The 18,296-nt window shown below is 41.3% G+C and overlaps 1 protein-coding gene and 1 pseudogene across 2 annotated transcripts; one reads left to right on the top strand and one right to left on the bottom strand.

The window, feature by feature from the left end:
- The first annotated feature begins 3,233 nt into the window (after nucleotides 1-3,233).
- LOC144366304 (putative olfactory receptor 2I1 pseudogene) lies at nucleotides 3,234-11,088 on the top strand (annotated as a pseudogene).
- Nucleotides 11,079-14,399, bottom strand: Ubd (ubiquitin like modifier D). 2 transcript variants are annotated; one of them, XM_040282241.2, is made up of 2 exons: nucleotides 14,279-14,399; nucleotides 11,079-11,954 (listed from the first exon to the last, which is right to left on the bottom strand). In XM_040282241.2, the coding sequence occupies exon 2, from the start codon at nucleotides 11,922-11,924 to the stop codon at nucleotides 11,484-11,486; it is 441 nt and encodes a 146-aa protein (XP_040138175.1). In that variant the 5' UTR covers nucleotides 11,925-11,954; nucleotides 14,279-14,399; the 3' UTR covers nucleotides 11,079-11,483. The 2 variants fall into 2 exon arrangements, with proteins under 2 accessions (XP_040138175.1, XP_005338891.1); XM_005338834.4 differs by lacking the exon at nucleotides 14,279-14,399 and adding an exon at nucleotides 13,888-14,044.
- Nucleotides 14,400-18,296: the final 3,897 nt, after the last annotated feature.

The raw sequence follows: 18,296 nt of genomic DNA, 5'->3' as shown, positions 1-18,296 counted from the left end.
TGGAGTGCTTGAAAGGTCTTGCACCAGCATGGGTGTGAAGTTTAACTGAAAGGGACCTAAAGATAAATACAGGCATTCACCCCAAATGGTTATGAGCACATATGCCATATCCTATTTGGGGAATCACTATTACATGTAGACTGGAAGTATACTGGGGCTTGGTAGGGTTAGTTATTCTTGTGTATTATGCAGAGAAAAACTATTACTGAAATGAAGAACCTATATAGTGGCTTGGTCTCCTCAATGACTTAGCTCTTTCCTAGTTTCTCCCCAACACTTGATATACTTTCTTTTCATTCCTTGTCTTTCTCTATATTCCTTGACTTTCTGATTGGTGTTACACAGAAAGTAAACCAGTAATAATTCTTTTAGTTTTTCTTTCAGCCAGTCTGCCACACCCTTATTAGTACTCAAAGAAGACCAAAAAGAAATCAACATGACCCATTATCAGGGAACTAGAATGACAGATTTACAAGAACAAAAATGACTTCTTGGGGCAGGAGTCTTAGATGGCTCTCCAACACTTCTGTTTCTCCATTCCCTCTAGGATAATTCTGGAGTCCACAAGTTGTTATACTGCCCCATTTTCATGCCCCATAGGGATCAGCTGAGAAAAGCACAAAGTTAGAAAAAAGCAAAGGTAGATCTGTAAAATCCTGCCAATACAGAATGATGTCTAACAAATAGGTGATTAGTTCTTCTTCAATAGGCAACTGACCTCTTGGCAGAAGCCTCATATTCTAGCTGAACTATTCAGGTAATTTGTTGTGCCTAGTCTGAATGCCACGCAGCAACTTTAATGAATTTCTATTCTTCTTCAAACTTTCTATATTCCTATTAAATATCAACTAGACAGATCAATATCTGGTATGCTATAATTCCTACTTCTTATAAAATTCAATAACCATCTTCCTTTTTAAAATTTCCTGGTATCACCCAATAAATCCCATCTCTATTTCCTTTTGAGATACTTATGTTTTCCATGATAACTTCTCCCAATACTTTTCCTTCTTTCAATGATCTATTGCTTTATTTTTCATTATTCATGACCTCTTATTTATTTTGCTTTCCCTTCTGTCTTCTTCTGATCCATCTTCCTTAAAACCCTTCCAGAAAATGCAAAATGTGGAGACAGTGAAAAGATCAAAGGTTACCAAGGGCTATAAAGGGAAAGGGAAGGATGAAGAGGAGACAAAGAGAATTTATAAGTCCATAAAATTAGTTGGTATGTACTATGATATGTTTTTCTAACCCCATAGAATGTATAACACCAAGAAAAAGCCCAAACATAAACAATGGGCTTTAATGATATGTTAATGTAGGTTCATCAATTATAGCAAACTATGATTCTGGAGTGGGATATTGATAGTGGGTGAGACTGAAGAGGGGAAAGTATTCCTGGAATTTAAGAAATGTGCTTTCTGCACAGTTTTACTGTGAAGATAAAACTGCTCTAAAAATAAAATCAATTTAAAAGGTGAAGAGTAAGAACAAAGAAAACCTCAGTACCTCTCCATAATCATATGTGAAATGATTCTTGCAAACTTGTCTTCTCCTAATTACTAAAATTCTCTATTTTCTACGTATACTTAGAGGTGAAAAAATATTTCAAAACATCAAATATCAAACATAAATCACTCAACACTTCCTTACAAACATTATGCTCCTTCTCCAGATTTTCTATATTCTCTTCTTCACAACTGAATGTCCTTTCCAATATCCACTGGAGAAACTCTCTTCATTTCCTGGGCTTTTTCAGCAGGAAAATATGCTCGCTGCAGCACGTTCTTATAGGAAGCCAAGACACACGATGTTCAAATCCTTAAAAATAATGAAATGCAACAATGATTGCTATTAAAATGCCCATCAATCCCACAAGCCTACATTTCCATCCCGGACACACACACACACACACACACACACACACACACACACACACACACACACACACACACAGCGGAACTCGCTGCCCCCCCCCCCACACACACACACACACACACACAAAGCGGAACTCGCTGCCGCTGCCAGGAAGACTTGTAGATCCGCTGGGGCTCCACCTCCCGGCCCTACCCCCACCTCGCGGGGCAGCGGGCCCCTCTAGGATGCCCGGGAAGACTGACGTCGGTGGTCTTAACCCTTCTCTCCAACTTCCTGCTTAGCTTCCCTCCCGGGAGTTGGGCGACCTCAAGGCGCCTTTATACCCTCAGCACAAGTGAGAAGTGAGATGGCGAAAATAAAACAGGAAACTGTGGGAAGCTGGTTGGTCCTGCAATCCAAGCAGAGAACTCTTTGAAGGAGTACTGGAAACGGGAAAGACAGGAGAGGAGCAAAGCCAGGAGAGAAATGAATGAGAGTGGAAAGAAAAAGGAGCTGGCATGAGTGATTTCTAAGGGCTGAAGCAGAGAACCAAGAGGTTGTTTAGAAGGCTAAACTTGGATGACAATGTCCATAGATTTCAAGAGGAAAAAGGGTGTTTACACAAACTGGAGTGAATTAGGAAGAAGGTTCTGTAGACAGGGCAGGAGCAAGGACAATAGAAATTTTCCTTCTTCAATCCTTTGTTCTTCAATTAAAATAATAAAAATAAAAGTTTGTACACTTGAAAATATCTCTGTCCGCCTGCTCATCTCTACGTTTAGATACAGAAAAGCAGATTAGTCCTCCAGATTCTGAAGTTACCACTTATTCACCCTGCAACTTCACAGAACAACCTTTACTTTTCCTGTGTAACAAGAGATTCTTTGAGGACAATCCCTTCACCATCTTCTCTCACGCCTCAAGTCAATCAAAACACAGCAACAATTATTCATAATGGTGCATCATTGGTCCTTCTTATTTGAGTTTCCAGCTTCTTGGACTGAAAAGTGATTGTGTCTCTAGCTCTCCAGCCTGTCCATGGCCATTGGGGGACCATTCATTCTTTGCTGGTATAAGTCAATCTAGTAAATCTCTTACAATACATCATACAATGAAGACCACTCAGTAATGTAAAGAAATGAACGACTGATACATGAAGCAACCTGAAAGAATCTCAGAAGATTACCAAGTGAAATAAAGTAGTCATGGAAGAGCACATAATGTGAGTCCTTTATATGAAGTTCTAGAAAATGCAAACCATTGTGAAAGAAAGTTGATCATGGGCTGTGGGTGTAGCTCAGTAGCAGAGCACTTGCCTAACCTCTATGCAGTCCTAGGTTCCATCTCCAGCATGGGAAAAATAAAAAGATCAATGGTTGTCTGGGATTAGATCCCCTTGATAAGAGGGATAGGAGTAAGAAGAACATTTGGGTTGATAAAAAAAAAATTATGTAGTTTTTTTACAGCAGTGTTTTCACAGAATATCAAAATTATTGGACTGTACTTTTAAATAGATGCATTTATTGGATGTAATTTGTGATCTAATAAAGATTATTTAAATTTATTAAAACACCAAATATATACCAACCATAATAATGCCTCACTCTATTTTATACAGTATTTTTAAATGCTGATCTAAAAGAAGAAAGATTGTTCATCTTAATTTATAAGCACTTAAAAATACAGCTATAAGCTATAGACCTTGTACCTGCTCTGCCAGAGTTTATGTCCTAGTTGGCGGGGGAACAATAAGACAAGATAGCAAATGCCTTGAACTAGCAGAATTCCAAATAGTAAGATTTCCACCAGAAAACAAATGCATTCCATTCCTCTATTGTATGGGCAAACCAGGGGCAAACCCACTGGATGCAATATTGGGCAGATAACTCAGATAATAAAAGTTCTTTGGTAACTTTTGGTCCCAAGAATGGACTTACATAAATAAAATGATGGAAATCCTATAGCAATATTTTGCATTTCCATTTGCCAACTAGTGCCCACCTACAGAAGAACTGGGAGAAGAGGTCACTCTATGTTCCTCCCCTACTTACCACAATGCCTTTTTACCTCTCCCAAACTTGGAATTGGAAGGCAGGGCAGGGAATAATTTAAAGGGCATAAAGGGTCTTACTAACTGTAGCGTCCGAAAATTTGATGGATTTCCTCTCATTATAATAAATATTTATCGCTAACTCCCTTAGGGCTTGGCAATACCCTAAACTAACACTTTTCCTTAGGAAACATACATAGGGTCCACATGTACCTCCCAATATCCACAAGCATTTCTCACCTGCAGATCCTTCCTGCCACGACTTTTCTGCTTGATTTCTTCTTATCCCCTCCTAAGTCAGGATTGAGCCTCCACTCCTATTTGAGATGTATTCTGAAAAGTGAGAAAGGGACAGTCCTGGACAAGAAAAGGGGAAAAGTATTCCAGGAAGAAAACACAGCTAGTATATGTTTAGCATGAGTTTAGTGTGTTTAAGGAGAAGAGGGATACCTAGTGGTTTCATATAACCAAGACATATAACAGCAAGTCTGATCAAATACACAAGAGCTTAAACAGGTATATCTTGGTAAGCCTGGTCCTTCGACCTCAGGCAGGCATAGAATTTTAGATATTCTTGGTGCTGAAAGCCATGTATACAGTGCAACATTAATAATAAAAATAAAATGGAATTAAATTTTTTCTAGTCAGATGGGCAAATATTTTATTGGAATGAGAAATGTTTAGTGATGACTGTAAAGTGTCAGGAAAACATTAAAACCATACATGGATGATAGAAATATACAGAAGCACAACTCTTTTGAAGAGTTGTCCTGTACTGAATTCCTACTATGAGTCAGGAGTTTTAAATATGTCATCTCCAATCCTCCCAGCAACTTTGCATAAAGGAAGGTATTATACTCAGATTACAAATGGGGTGCTATGGTTTGAGTTGTCCACCCAAAGGAATGTATTATTGCTAATTTAACCTTAAATGTAACCCTGGTGGGAAGTGGAGCCTAATAAGAGGTGATGGGTCATGAGGATTCCGTCCTTATGAAATGGATTAATGTCACTATTGCAGAAGTGAGTTATCAGGACTGTGAGTTGTTACAAAATGAGCTTGGACTCCTATTGCTCTCTTGTGTTCATTCTCTTGCCCTTCTGCCTTCCACCATGAAATGCCAAAAAGCAAAGTCCCTCACCAGATAGCCAGCCTCTGCCTCACCATAGCAGAAGCCAAGTAGAAAGTGTGTTCCAAAAAGGAAAGACCTGTTCTAACACATGCTCCCAATTTGTCACATAGTATGAGAACAAAAATATATCCTTTGGGTGTAGCAATGCAGAGATAGTTTGCAACTCTTAATAAATGTAGTTTCAGTATGGAAGATTTACTGGAGCCAAGGTTTGCAACTCTTAATAAATGTAGTTTCAGTATGGAAGATTTACTGGAGCCAATGTAAAACAGAATGAGACCAAAGAAGTACAGTGAAGGGGATGAGGAGGGAGGTGACATTAACAAGGAAGGGTCATGGGCAGAAGTTGGGGACATAAGTCACAACTGCATTCAAAACTCAGAATGACTGCAACAAATCTACCTCTCTGACAAGTCAGCATTGTTTTCCATGGTTTACAGATGATGACAGTGGGAATCACAGAAGAGAAGAGGCCAGATAAAAGTCATTTAGTTGAAGAATGAAATTTTAAACTAGTTAATGAAAGGAACTTATGATGCCTCTGGCCTCAACACCCTGCCAGAGACACCATGCCCTGAAGGAACTTCTCTGCAGAATTCCTCTTCCTCATCTTGGGGGAATTCTCTCTGGACACCTCCAAGAAAGCATGATTGATGGGAGCAGGACCCAGATTCCCCAGAGCTCTGGCGTCTCTTCTAAATAATATGTAAGCTGAGTCCCTTGTTTCCCCCCTAGTGAGAGTCTCTTCAACATCTTCCCCTTGCTCCAGCTGCTATATTCCTTAGACTTCTGAAGGATAATTTTGTCCCCACCACCAGCTAATGCTGATTGGCTGCCACCACAAGCCCTTGCACAGACTGTACCCCATCACAGGGCTCTGCACTAACAGACATCACCACCTCTGCCCCGGGTCCATGTTTCACAGACTTAGGTGCCTTCTTTCAAATGCAATAGGATGTTATCTGTACAATTTTATGAGTGTGTGACTGTTTTCATGGTGTGGAATATTTGGAGGGGAGCACTTTGGAACTTACCTGACTAAAGAATCTGACTTTTTGTAACTCAACATTTCTAGCCACAATTGATTCAGAAACCTGAAAGGTAACTTCCTGTACTTCATCCATACTCAGTAGGACTCCAGTTCTGTAAAATTATCTAAAAACATAAAGTTCACACCTTGCTATCCTCTTTTTTTTTTAAGAGAGGGTGAGAGAGGAGAGAGAGAGAGAAACAGAGAATTTTTTTTAATATTTATTTTTTAGTTCTCAGCGGACACAACATCTTTGTTGGTATGTGGTGCTGGGGATTGAACCGGGGTCGCACGCATGCCAGGCGAGCACGCTACCGCTTGAGCCACATCCCCAGCCCCTTGCATATCCTCTTTATCCTCCACAATCTTTAGCATAATAGCTCAGAGAGAGAGAGAGAGAGAGAGAGAGAGAGAGAGAGAGAGAGAGAGAGAGAGAAAAGGCAAAGACCTTGGAGTAAGTCAGGGATTGGTCAAAATCCTAATATATATTTATACATAATGTGACCTTGGACTAGTTATTTAATTTCGATTACCTTCCTATCCTCTATAAAATAAGACTGTTGCCTATTTTTCAAATGAATAAAGATTAATGTTAACCTATTAAAGGAATATGAAGTTTTTAATATCAGTTCTGTTACCATATCATGAGGGAACCCTTTAAAAAATTTTTTTCTGGCTGGAGGAAATTCAGTGTTAATTCAATGTTAGAATGTGTGCTTCACAAGTCTGAGGCCCTGGGTTCAAAACAAACAAAAATGTTTCCTGATTTGTAAAATAATACTAATTAACATTTAATAAACACCTTATATGTGCCAGGTACTGTATTAAGTACTTTGTGTGTTTAACTCTTCACCCACTACTTTTCAAATGAGAAAACTGGGGGCCCAGAGAGGTTAAATTACATGTCCAAGGTTGTTCAGCTGGGAAACAGCAGAATTAAACCCAAGCAATCTAGCTCCTAAGCCCTGTTTTTACTCACATTAATATTTGTTCTGTCTAATGAGCCTAAAATGAGAGGTCCATATAAGCAAGAAATGTTGTTGGGGAAAATGAATGTTTTTCCTAAAAAAGTGGGATTATAATTTTTAAATTATAAGCAGTGAATGTGACGTTTTAACTAAGTTATCTAGGGCTGGGGATGTAGCCCAGTGGTAGAGTAATTGCCTAGCATGTGTGAAACCCTGAATTCAATCCCCAGTACCACCACCAAAAAAATTTTTAAAAGTTATTTATATCATAATATTTGACAGGAAACATGCAGTAGAAAGATTTATATGTAAACTTTATTAATCATGATTGTTTCTGCACCATTAGGATATTTGATTCAAAATGCCCTTGAGAGGACATCCCTTTGTTCCCCACATTCCCTTTCCATTACTTTGAGAAATGCTTGATAATAAAGCTTCAGGATAGGACAGAAACCTTAAAGGTCATCTAGTTCAAACTCCTGAATTTACAGGTGATAAAACTGAAGCAGAGGGATATGAAGTGACTTCCCCATATCCAATAATCATCCAGAGGAAGCTATGGTAGGTAGGACTAAGGCCTCCCAATTTCTGGTCTACCAAAAAGTGTTGTTTCCTCTACTGGCTGACCCTTGGTTTCAAGGCTAACATGCAGGTTCTGCGGCAAGAGGGGCAGGGACACTGTAAAGCAGACTTTATTAAAAACAGAATAGACATCACTAGTCAGCAGAATCATGGGTTGTGTTAAAAAGTAGACTCATGAACTGGGGACACAGTTCATGCACCAGGCCCTGGGTTCCATACCCAGCACCACAAGAAATAAAGTAAACTGAGGCACAAGAACATTTTAAACTTTATTTCAACAAACAGCTATTCATGATTAAGGCAGATCCAGTCCAGAAATAGTTCAGTAAAGTCAAAGAGCAACTCAAGAGGGAGAGTTTAATAGGGCAAACACAGAAGTAAATCAAAGAAAATGTTTTATTATAATTATACATTTACACTATTTTAGTCTGTCCTATTGGAAACAGCTTAGGAATATAAATCTGCTGTCTGGTTCTAAGTGATTGGATTTGAGTTCTCTTTTTCTTTAGGTATTTTCTAGAAATAGCTCTAATGAAGTCTCACTTGTGTTCACAAGTCAAACAAGGTTAAGGCACTTTATGAGGCCTAACAGCCTTTGTCTGCTCAGAAATTCTTCTGATCCCAACTCCATTAAAGTGAAGCACCTAAAACAAGGAAGGTGATAATTCTGATCTTTAAATTCTTAGTTCGGGCAAGCATGGGATAGCGTCCTAATTTTTAGGGACTATACAATTTCCAGGAAAGGGGGAAAAGGAGGCTCAGAGTGAAATCTATCTTCACAAAAATGAAGGGCTTTGATGTAGAAGGAAGATCAGATTTCTTCCTTGGTCCCTGGGAGTGCAACCAGATCCAGGGAGGAAGCTGGAAATACCACTGAGTTGGAAATCAGACAGGACTGAGTACAAGTCACACAAGGCCACTGACTCAATATGACCCTAGGACAACTTAATCAGCATTTCTGAGCCCTCATTTGTGCATCCATTAAATAGACGCTTTATTTCCCCCAGAGGATGCTGTAAATATATAAAACAAGGAATGCTGGCACATGGCAACTAAACTAAGGGTTCAGGTCTGTGAATGGGACTACCATCCATAAAGTATTATGTATCGGTACTGTTGTATGCTTTCAGCTCTTCCCCAGGCCCACATCCCGCGTTTTCCTTTACTTGTAAGAATAGTGTCATCCTTTATTTCGTCCTCCCAGATATTCTTGAAGTTTTCCTCCTTTAGGCCAACCACAGCACAGAGGAGCGCTTCCTCCTGCTGGCCTTCCCTTCCTCCTTCCTTCCTCCTTCCCTCTGACTGGCCCTTCCTGCAGCCAGTCCTCTTCGCCCTCGTCCTCCTCTGCTACCCGCTCACTCTGACGGACAACTGCGCGCTTGTGCTGCTGGTCGTGGGCGACCCGCGTCTGCATACGCCCATGTACTACTTCCTTTGCCCCCTGGCCCTGGTGGACGCCGGCTTCACCACCAGCGTGGCACCCCCGCTGCTGACCAACCTGCAAGGATCAGCGCTCAGGCTGCCCCGCGGCGGTTGCATGGAACAGCTGTGCGAGTCGCTAGCTCTGGGATCTTCTGAGTGTGGCCTCCTGGCGGTGATGGCGGTGATGGCGCTGAGCTGTTCTGCGGTGCTCTCCTCGCCCCGCCTCTGCCGCGCACTGGCCCACGCTTCCTGGCTGCCGGACTCACCAACTCTGCCACCCAAACCGCGCTCTTGGCCCCGCGGCCGCTCTGCCCTACCCTCCAGCTGGACCCGTTCATCTGCGAGCTCCCCGCGCTGCTCAAGCTGGCCTGCGGCGGCGGCAGAAACACCATCCGCGTTCCCCGCCCTAGTGGTTATACTGCTGGTGCCACCCACCGTCATCTTGGCCTCCTATGGCGCGGTGGGCTAAGCCATCAGAAGCATGCGGTCCAGCGGAGGCCAGAGGAAAGCTGTGGGCACGTGCAGCTCCCAACTGATGGCTGTCTGCCTGTTCTATGATTCCGCAATCTACACCTATCTGCAGCCCACGCACAGCTACAAGCAGGGGCCCGGCAAAATTCGTGTTGCTCTTCTACACTGTGGTCACACACTCTCTGGAATAAGAAAGTGAAGGGGGCACCCAGAAGGCTCCAGGGTGAGAGACTGGGGGAGAGCTCAAGCCAGGCAGTAAGTGGCTTGGGGAAGGGGAAAATGTTTTATCCCTGGTCTCATGGATGGAAATGCCCAATAGACAATCAGTCACTTTGGCCTTCAGGCGTTCATTTTCTTAAAAAGAATCAACAAGATTTGTTTTCAGGGAGACTAAGGCTGCAGGGAGATTCCCTCCGTTTACCAGGTAAGGGTCAAATTCTTCAGAGAAAATGCCTGTATCATATATATGCATATACACTCCCTCCACACCCCCAGTGGAAAACACCTGCAGGCTTTCTCCTACACCAATGAAGAAAAGAAACATGATGGCCTGGACTTCCTCATCCTCAGGAGATACTCAGGAGTTCACATGCAATCAAAATGATGAACAACAGGATGTTTTCTGGCAGTCTGATGGAAGACTATGGAAGATTTTGAGGGCTCTGTCATCAGTCATCTCTCAAGTTAACAAAGGAAAGCACAGGCCCTACCCATCCAGAAAAAGGACCGTGGCCTTTCTTCTTGGGAAACCAGCCCAACCTAATGCAGACCTAGACAGGTGGCCAGTACCCACCACAGCGGTATGGCTCATAGGCTATGAGCAACAGTCATAAATTTGGGGAATTATGCTGAATAAGATTAAACATGGAGAAATTCTCTTGCATGAGATGGTCTTCAACAAGTTTGAAAGAAAACAAGGAACCAGATTTGATGGAGAAGAAAGCGGGCTTGTTTTGGGTTGTAAGAAAGACCTACAAGTGATCTGTAATGAAACATGAGAGAGAGACAATGAGGGGGGGCTGAAGTTGTAACTCAGTGGTGTAGCCTAGTAGTGTGTAAGGCACAGGGTTTGATCCTCAACACCACGTAAAAATAAATAAATAAAATAAAGAATGAGATAGAGCAGTACATTAGAGGTAGGAATGAAACCAAGTTCCCAAGAAAGGAGCAGAGTAATGAAGGGGAAATTGGGGTAAAGACAGAAGCCAAGCCCTAGCCTCCTCCATCTAGAGCCGAATGCCCAACCTAGAACCTAAAGCCAGCAGAGCCATCACTGGTACACATCCCCCAACTTTCAGGAATCCCATTCCCTACAGAAGCATGTCTACCTGCAAGAAGCCACCCCTAGAAATACAAAAATCTCTAGATCCCCATGGAAACTATCTTTCCATTCCTGCTTCTAGAAATAAGAAGAATTTTGATTGGGCATGGGACATGGAGAAAAAGGAGCATGGTGCCAGATTTCATTTCATACCAAGAAACTTTAAATAAGAAAAGTGCAATTCGATTGAATTTCTAAATTGCTTATTAATTGGATTGTAATCATGTTGAAGTAAAAAAGTTAATTCATAATAAGTGGAAATTTATTTTGGTTCACTGATTATTGAGTGATATTACAGATAAAGCACTAAGCTTGATATATAAACATTAAAAATCAGTAGAATTGTATCACAACCTAAGCTTAATATCTTATCCTACTGGAAAGGAAATGGGGATTTGGACAACATAAATTTCAAGTCAGCTTTGAATGCTATCTCTAAAATGAAAACATAATCTTCTATTCTTAGTAACAATCCTTCCATCAATTATGGTAGAATCATACCAATTATGGTAGGATTTACCTCCCACCCCCCAAACTTCCTCTATTCTCTCATTCTCATTAGCTTTGGGAAATCATGAAAAATGTTGTTGCTGAGTAAGAGCTGAGAAAATAAACTCTACTCTGGGCAACCACCTCGTCCCCAAGATAGTCAACCCCCAATACAAAAGCGTGTCAGAAAGAGTAAATTGCCCTCTCTGATGCTATAATCCGCCATGATCTTCCCATCTTCCAGTTTCTTTCCATTGCAAGTCACAATCTGGGTCTCAGGAGTCACACCAGACACAGTCTCAATCATCTTTTTCACCTGGGCTACTGAGCTGGACCTTCGCACCTGCAGGAGGTGCCTCTGCCCCTCATCTGTTGCCTCCACCACAAACAAAGGCAGCTCCTTGTCACTGGGCTTCACCACCTTCAGGGTGAGGTGAATGGTGTTCTCCTTGTCAATACCATAAAATGACAGTGGTTTCTGTGGCTCTAGGGTCTGGGAGCCCAGCAGAAGGACTTGGTCCTGAACAGGAATCTTGGTCTTTGACCTGATGTGTTCATTGATCTTCTTCACTCTGTCTTTCGAGCTGGCAGGAAAGGTCATTGAGGGCCTTTCCTCAGAATGGACATTCACCTGGGCAAAGAAAACCACAATACATTGCCTAAAATAACTACCACTTTTTATAACCCCTTGCTCTCTCACCCTAATTGCTGTCCTACCCTTCCACTGTCTGTGTGGCTCTCCAACTCTTCTCCAATTGTCTGTATCCCTCTTCCCCTTGGAATTTCTGTTTGGGATTTCCCAGATTATAACACAAACATGAAAGTTAGTCTCATTCCTTTTGAACAATACCTCTTATCCATCTCAAATTGCATTGAATTATTTCCCCACCTTATTTTACCTGCCTCACCTATCTAGTGATCAAGTTTGTCAAGTGTCAAAAGTTAACCATACAAAGCTTCAAAAAGATGTACAAAAGATTCTGAAAATAACTCCCAAAGCAAATTTCTAAGACTTGGCAGCTTCATGGGAAAATGGGCAATGCTTAACATAGAGAAGAGACACTACAGTGAAGAAATATGTGTAGCATCTAGGTTGATTTAGATATTTTTGTGTGACATATAGGAGATGTTTTCTCAGGCTATACAGGGGTGATCTTCTCTATCTTTTATATTTTCCCTGTAATTGTAGCAAGATTTAGGTACAGTGCTACCTTCTGTGAGTGAGGCCCTAGTCTAATTTTAAAAGATCATATACCACAATACAGTAGGTATATGTATAAAAATACAAGAAGTATATATGAACAAATAACACTGAGCATAGTATCACTGTAATATGTAAGCTATTATAAAGCAATGGCATATTAAGAAAGAAACTAACAATACAGAGGTGTTTTATCTTTAGTACTGTGTTCTTTTAAATAGTCACAGAGGATATCTTCTGGCCTTGAGAATCATTTTTTTTTTCAATACCTAGGATATGAAGCCAGGGCCTTAGGCTTTTTTAAGCAAGTGTTGTACCAAGACCTCTGAAAAAATTTATTGAAACCAAGTCTTGCTAAGCAGCCCAGGCTGGCATCCAACTTGCAATCCTCCTGCCTCAGGCACCTGAGCAACCGGGATCACTGATGTGGGCCATCACACCCAGTCTCTCTATATATTCTTATTTAATGTCATATATTAGGTTTTTAACAAAAAGGTAAATGAGTTTCCCTCAACTCTCCTTAGGAAAAGAGGGAAAGTTAAGTTTAAGAACTCTGGTAATATTTTAAAATCTCAACTCTTTCCATTCCTGTTGAGCATAATCCTCCCTCTCTCAATTCCTACTAAGGTAGGAGAAAAGACTGGAATAGGAAGATAGGAAATTTGGGACCTTTCAAGGTCAGGTTTTAGTGTAGCAAGGCTGAGAGACCACAGACAAAAATTAGGCCTCATCAAGGTCAGGCTCATTCTTATGTAAGAAGAAAAACTAATAGTGAGACAGCTATTGCCTAGTTCCCAGAACTGCTCCCAAAAACGGCACAGTAACCTGATTGGACCAAATGGCTCATGAGAGCTCTTGGGCCCTGCGTGCCTTACCCAGAATTGGGCCAGGGACTAACTTCCTTAACCCTGTAGACTCATATAAGCCCCTAGACAACAGACACCTTTAGCAACCCTCTCTTGGAACACCACCCCCTTTGGGAGCTCTGCTTTCTTTCTATTACTCTAACAAATCCTGTGACTTTGCTCACCCTTGTATTCATGGATTTCATTCTTTGAATTCAGGAGACAAAGAACTCATCCAACCAAGTTCCACATTACACTACCAGTTCTCCCTCAGGGCAGCCAGTCCAAGTTCTGATTCAAAAGAGAACTCTAGAGCCATGTAACCAGATGACTGGCTTCTCTTCAGAGTACCTTCCTTCCCAGCAGCTATCTAAGTTAAGCACCTGCTTCCACTCCTTCACGATGCCTCCCAGTCATCTCACTTCCAGAGCACAGTCCCTCCTCTATTCCTTAGATGTTTCCTCAACTCTTGGAAGTAATTTTCCTTTCCCCAGTCTCTTTATCAAATCCCAACTTACAGAAAGTACTTCACAGGCAGCCATCTCTGCAATCAAGGGAACAGACAGGAGAGTGAGAAAAGGGACCGTGTGTCCAGCTTATATGTGAGCAGTTGAGGTGGAAATCCCCTGCTAGACTGCTGTATTGTCCATCATGACTGTGCCCTTTGGTCTTGAATGTTCTCCTGAATTTTCTTTCACTTTTGCTAGAGTGGAGTTGATAAACAAAGAATACTCTCTGTTCGGGACTTTCTCCCCTGGGGCAACCCATTTGCTCTGCTTGTTCTAAGCATGGATGGCCCTTGGATGCTGAGAATTTTTTCCTTCCCCCATGCACTCTTGATTCTGCCTGTGACTATCTACTCTGCAGCCCTGGTTCTTCACTGTCTTCAATATCTGTGATATTGGTTACCCTCTCCCGCTGCTCTTAGGAACACTCCATCAATCACTGGCTTCCTGAGAGCAAGACCACCCAGGTGGTGACAGTCATGGCTGATGTGGAGTGATGTGGCTGTGAATAGCCTGTTCACTCTAGCTGGACAGGATGCCTATTCACTCTAGCTGGGCAGGATACATGAAATATACCTGGAGAAGACACAGGAAAAATAATCCTGAAATGAGACATGAGTTCAAGTCCTGAGGGTGCCACATACATTACATCAGGCAAATCTCTCTCCTTCTCTCTCTCTCTCTCTCTCTCTCTCTCTCTCTCTCTCTCTCTCTCTCTATGGGAATTAAACTCAGGGGAACTTGACCACTGAGTCACATCCCCAGCGCAATTTTGTATTTTAGTTAGAGACAGGGTCTCACTGAGTTGCTTAGCACCTTGCTAAATTACTAAGGCTAGCTTTGAACTTTCAATCCTCCTGCCTCCACCTCTCGAGCCACTGTGCCTGCGCCACTGTGCCTGGCTCATCTCTTTTAACTGATGGTTTTTTTGTCATGAGATGTTTGGTAGAGTTATGAAAAATTGTGGTGTATATGTGTAATAAGAAATGTAATGCAAAAAAAGTACACGTATGAAGACATGAATTGATGTGAACATACTTTATATACAAAGATATGAAAAATTGTGCTCTATATGTGTAATAAGAATTGTAATGCAAAAAAAATAAAATATGAAAACTGGAAAAAAATAAAATGAGATGTTTGGAGAGGATTCTTAAGTGTCTTATAGACTTAGAAAAACTTGCTAAAAACATTTATAAAATTCATATACATATATATAAATATATATATATTTTTTTTTTTTTAAAAAGGGTCTTGCTAAGTTTTCTAGGCCAACTTTAAGCTTGTGATCCTTTTGCTTCAGCCTCCCCAGTGACTGAAAGTCACTTGGATGGCAGGTGTGTGCCACTGGGCCTGATTTACAAAGAATTTGGGATTCCTGGGTCTTAAGTTCTCCCACACACTTTCTACAAACCAAATACACCATGTCAGAACAATCTTAAGCCAACAAATAATTGCTGACTTCCACCTTCTACATACCAAAACGGTCCACATACACACTTATACCACAGTGCCTTTATTTCTCCACCTCTATTCCTGGAAGCTCCTTAGAACTGAGAACTCAGAGATACCTAAAGGCACTGCAAACTCCCTCATTCTTCAGATTTGGATTGAGACCAAAGGAGCATGCATGAAATATGGAGCTTCAGGAAATTAACTCTATCACTCCCTCCTTCTGACATTCCAAATGTATCATTGCCTTTTCACAAACTCTCAGGACATTGCCATGGAGCCAACAGTTTTAAAAAATTTATTAAAAGTGCTTTGATTTTTCAAAGTAAGAAGCCTATAAAAATTCCAATGTATCATCTTTGTTTTTTGTGTTTGTAGTGGCTACCTATTGTACCTTCACTAAATGATAGATCTTAAATTATCTCATTTTATTCTGGGGGGAAGGGGCTCCATCCCAGAGTACTTGGATTTTACAGAAGTGCCCATAGAGAGTAAGGAAATCCAACAGTTCATTCCAATACCTAAAAAGCCTAATATAAATCACATCTTTCTTGTGAAGTTCTTATTATAATATTAAATAGTTAATAAAAGTAGAAAGACTATTACTTAAGTGTTTTTATGTATTTTTTGGAGTGTATTCACTCCCCCTCCCCCAGTTCTGAGAATGGAACCCAGAATCTCATGCACAATAAGTAAGCATCATCGCACTGAACTACATCCCCAACACTTGGACAACTGTTTTAAGCACATAGGATAAGTATGAGGGGAAGAATGCTGATGAAATATATCAGAAACCACTGGACCCTGCTGTTCTCATTTCACAACTCGCTTCAGGTCCATGTTATCCTGTGATTAAAAATCAAGGTGCTGACCTTTGGCTGCCCTGCATCTGCTGTCCAATAGGATTTGGACATTCTGAAACGTCCCTAGTTTCCAGGCAAAAAATGTCAACTTAGGTTAAGTGCAAATGGGAAACAGAAAGCCATGCAGTATGGTAGGGATGGCGAAAGGGCCTGGAAGAAAAGAAAGGAAAAAGCATTTTCTGCCCCCAAAATGAGCCATGCCAGGTGTTTGACCAATTGACTCTGCCACTGAATACTGAATAAAGCTTGCTGATCCAAAAAAAAAAAAAAAAAGAAGAAGAAGAAGAAAAGAAAGGAAAAGCTACACAAACCCAGACTTCAGTAAACTTTTTTTACTTTTACACCTTCATGTCTTTGCTGGAAGTCAACAGGGAGAGGGAGAGTAGGTGGTAAAGCAGCTGCAAATCAGATCATTCTCTCCTCATGCCCTTTCATTCTCTGTCCTTCTTGCCTCAGTTCCTGCCAGTATCTTGGTGCCCACAAGTGCAATATGAGAGGCAGCAGGAACACTGGTCAGAGGCACCAGAAGGATTCATTCCAGGGCTCCATTCCTGGGGATGACATTTCCTAAGAATAATATTGATCTCCTACTGCCACCAGATCTATGCTCATGGCTCCAAACGAAGCTGCAGATTTCTACATAGCTGAATCCATTCATGGTTCCTTGAATTCCTTGCACATCTTTGAACACACTAAGCCCTCTGATATCCTCAACCAGTGAACATGCCTTCCCCCCAAGTCTATCTTCACACCATCAAAGTATGTGAACCCAGAGTGTAAGCAGCATCTCCTTCAGGAAATCTTTTCTACTCCTTTCTAATTTGGGGTGATGTGACCCTCTTCTGTCCTCCCATACTTCCTACAAAAAACTTTTAGGGCACATTTTCCAAGCAGCAGTCTCATATGCTTGTCTGAAGGGAGTAGGAATCTGAAGGGTGGTGATTGTGTTTTAGTGAACTTCTATCCTCAGCTCTGTTCTAGTGCTGAGGCATCAATAGTAGACCAGGGGAAGAGGCTAGGCTACAGTAACACTCACTCTTCCAAAAATATTCACAGTTAAATTGGTTGGAAAATAGGTTTTCTTCAAAGCCAGCTAGCTTTAAAGGAAGGTAGAAGAGACTTATTTCAAAAGTTCCATCTTTGAAATCTCAAAAGGAGAGGAAAGCTTTTAAAGAAGCAGCAGCAGGAAAGTGAGACCAAGGGCAGGACATGTACCTGTGCAGATTTAGCCTGTGTTAGACTCACCTGGGGAGGAGACAATCTCCATTCTCAGCTTCTTCAGGGGAACAGACCCTGAGCTTCCATTCTTAGGTCATGGTAAAGAAGTTGCTCTTAATTTCAGAGAAGCCCCAAATTCAGTCTGTTTTAGTGCTTTCTGGCACAGGAAATAATATTTACTAAATCCATGATGAATTAATAAATGAATAAATAAGTGAATAATGTTTAGTGAGTACTTATGTTTCAGGAACTTCATAAGACTCTTAAATGTAGTATCTTTGCTGATAAACAAGTCACCAACTCACCCACAGTCATATGAATGAGTAACAGCTGGTCAGTGAGAGTTCAAATGCATACCTTTATTTTTATAGTCCTGCTCTTATTACATGTTTTGTTGTTTCCATGGAAGGAAAAGGGCAGAGAATAATCCACACTGGAGTTGGGGATTTCCCGCAGCAGGATGGGAGGTTACTGTGAGGACAAACCTGGGATACTCCCAGCAAAAACAAATTAAGGGGATTCCCTTTCCTATGGTCACCTGGATTATAAGAAACAGTGCCCTTTCCTGGAATAGAAACAACACAGCTGTACTCTGATCCCTCTCTCTTCTCTTCCCTTCCTATGTGGAGTCCTCACCCTGCTCAAGGACAGGGGAAAGGTTGTGCCAGATACTCTGGCACTTTTTTGCTGACCATAAGCAGGATTTCCTCTTGGGACCTCCTCCTAGGTTCTTGTCTCAAGGTCAGGTTCATTTGTTTTTCCTCTGTCACAATAAATCCTTTCTGGAGAGAAAAAAAAATTTTTTTTCATTTGCCTCTAATCTCAAAAACTAGCCAAAGTGAAAGATCATGCTGAAGAGGCTTTGCCAGATTGCAGCAAAGCAGACTC

Source organism: Ictidomys tridecemlineatus, chromosome 8 (genome assembly GCF_052094955.1).
Source record: "Ictidomys tridecemlineatus isolate mIctTri1 chromosome 8, mIctTri1.hap1, whole genome shotgun sequence".
In the NCBI taxonomy this organism is placed as follows: Eukaryota; Metazoa; Chordata; class Mammalia; order Rodentia; family Sciuridae; genus Ictidomys; species Ictidomys tridecemlineatus.
The sequence above is the reverse complement of the archived record's forward strand: the minus strand, read 5'-3'. Positions and strand labels throughout refer to the sequence as shown.

What these genes read in the sequence shown, in the direction of transcription:
- Ubd (XM_005338834.4), bottom strand. Translation starts at nt 13,911, where the DNA reads ATGGCTGCCTGTGAAGTACTTTCT. An exon ending in CTGCCTGTGAAGTACTTTCT is followed by an intron (nt 11,955 to 13,887) that starts GTAAGTTGGGAT and finishes TTCTTTGCCCAG; the next exon opens with GTGAATGTCCATTCTGAGGA.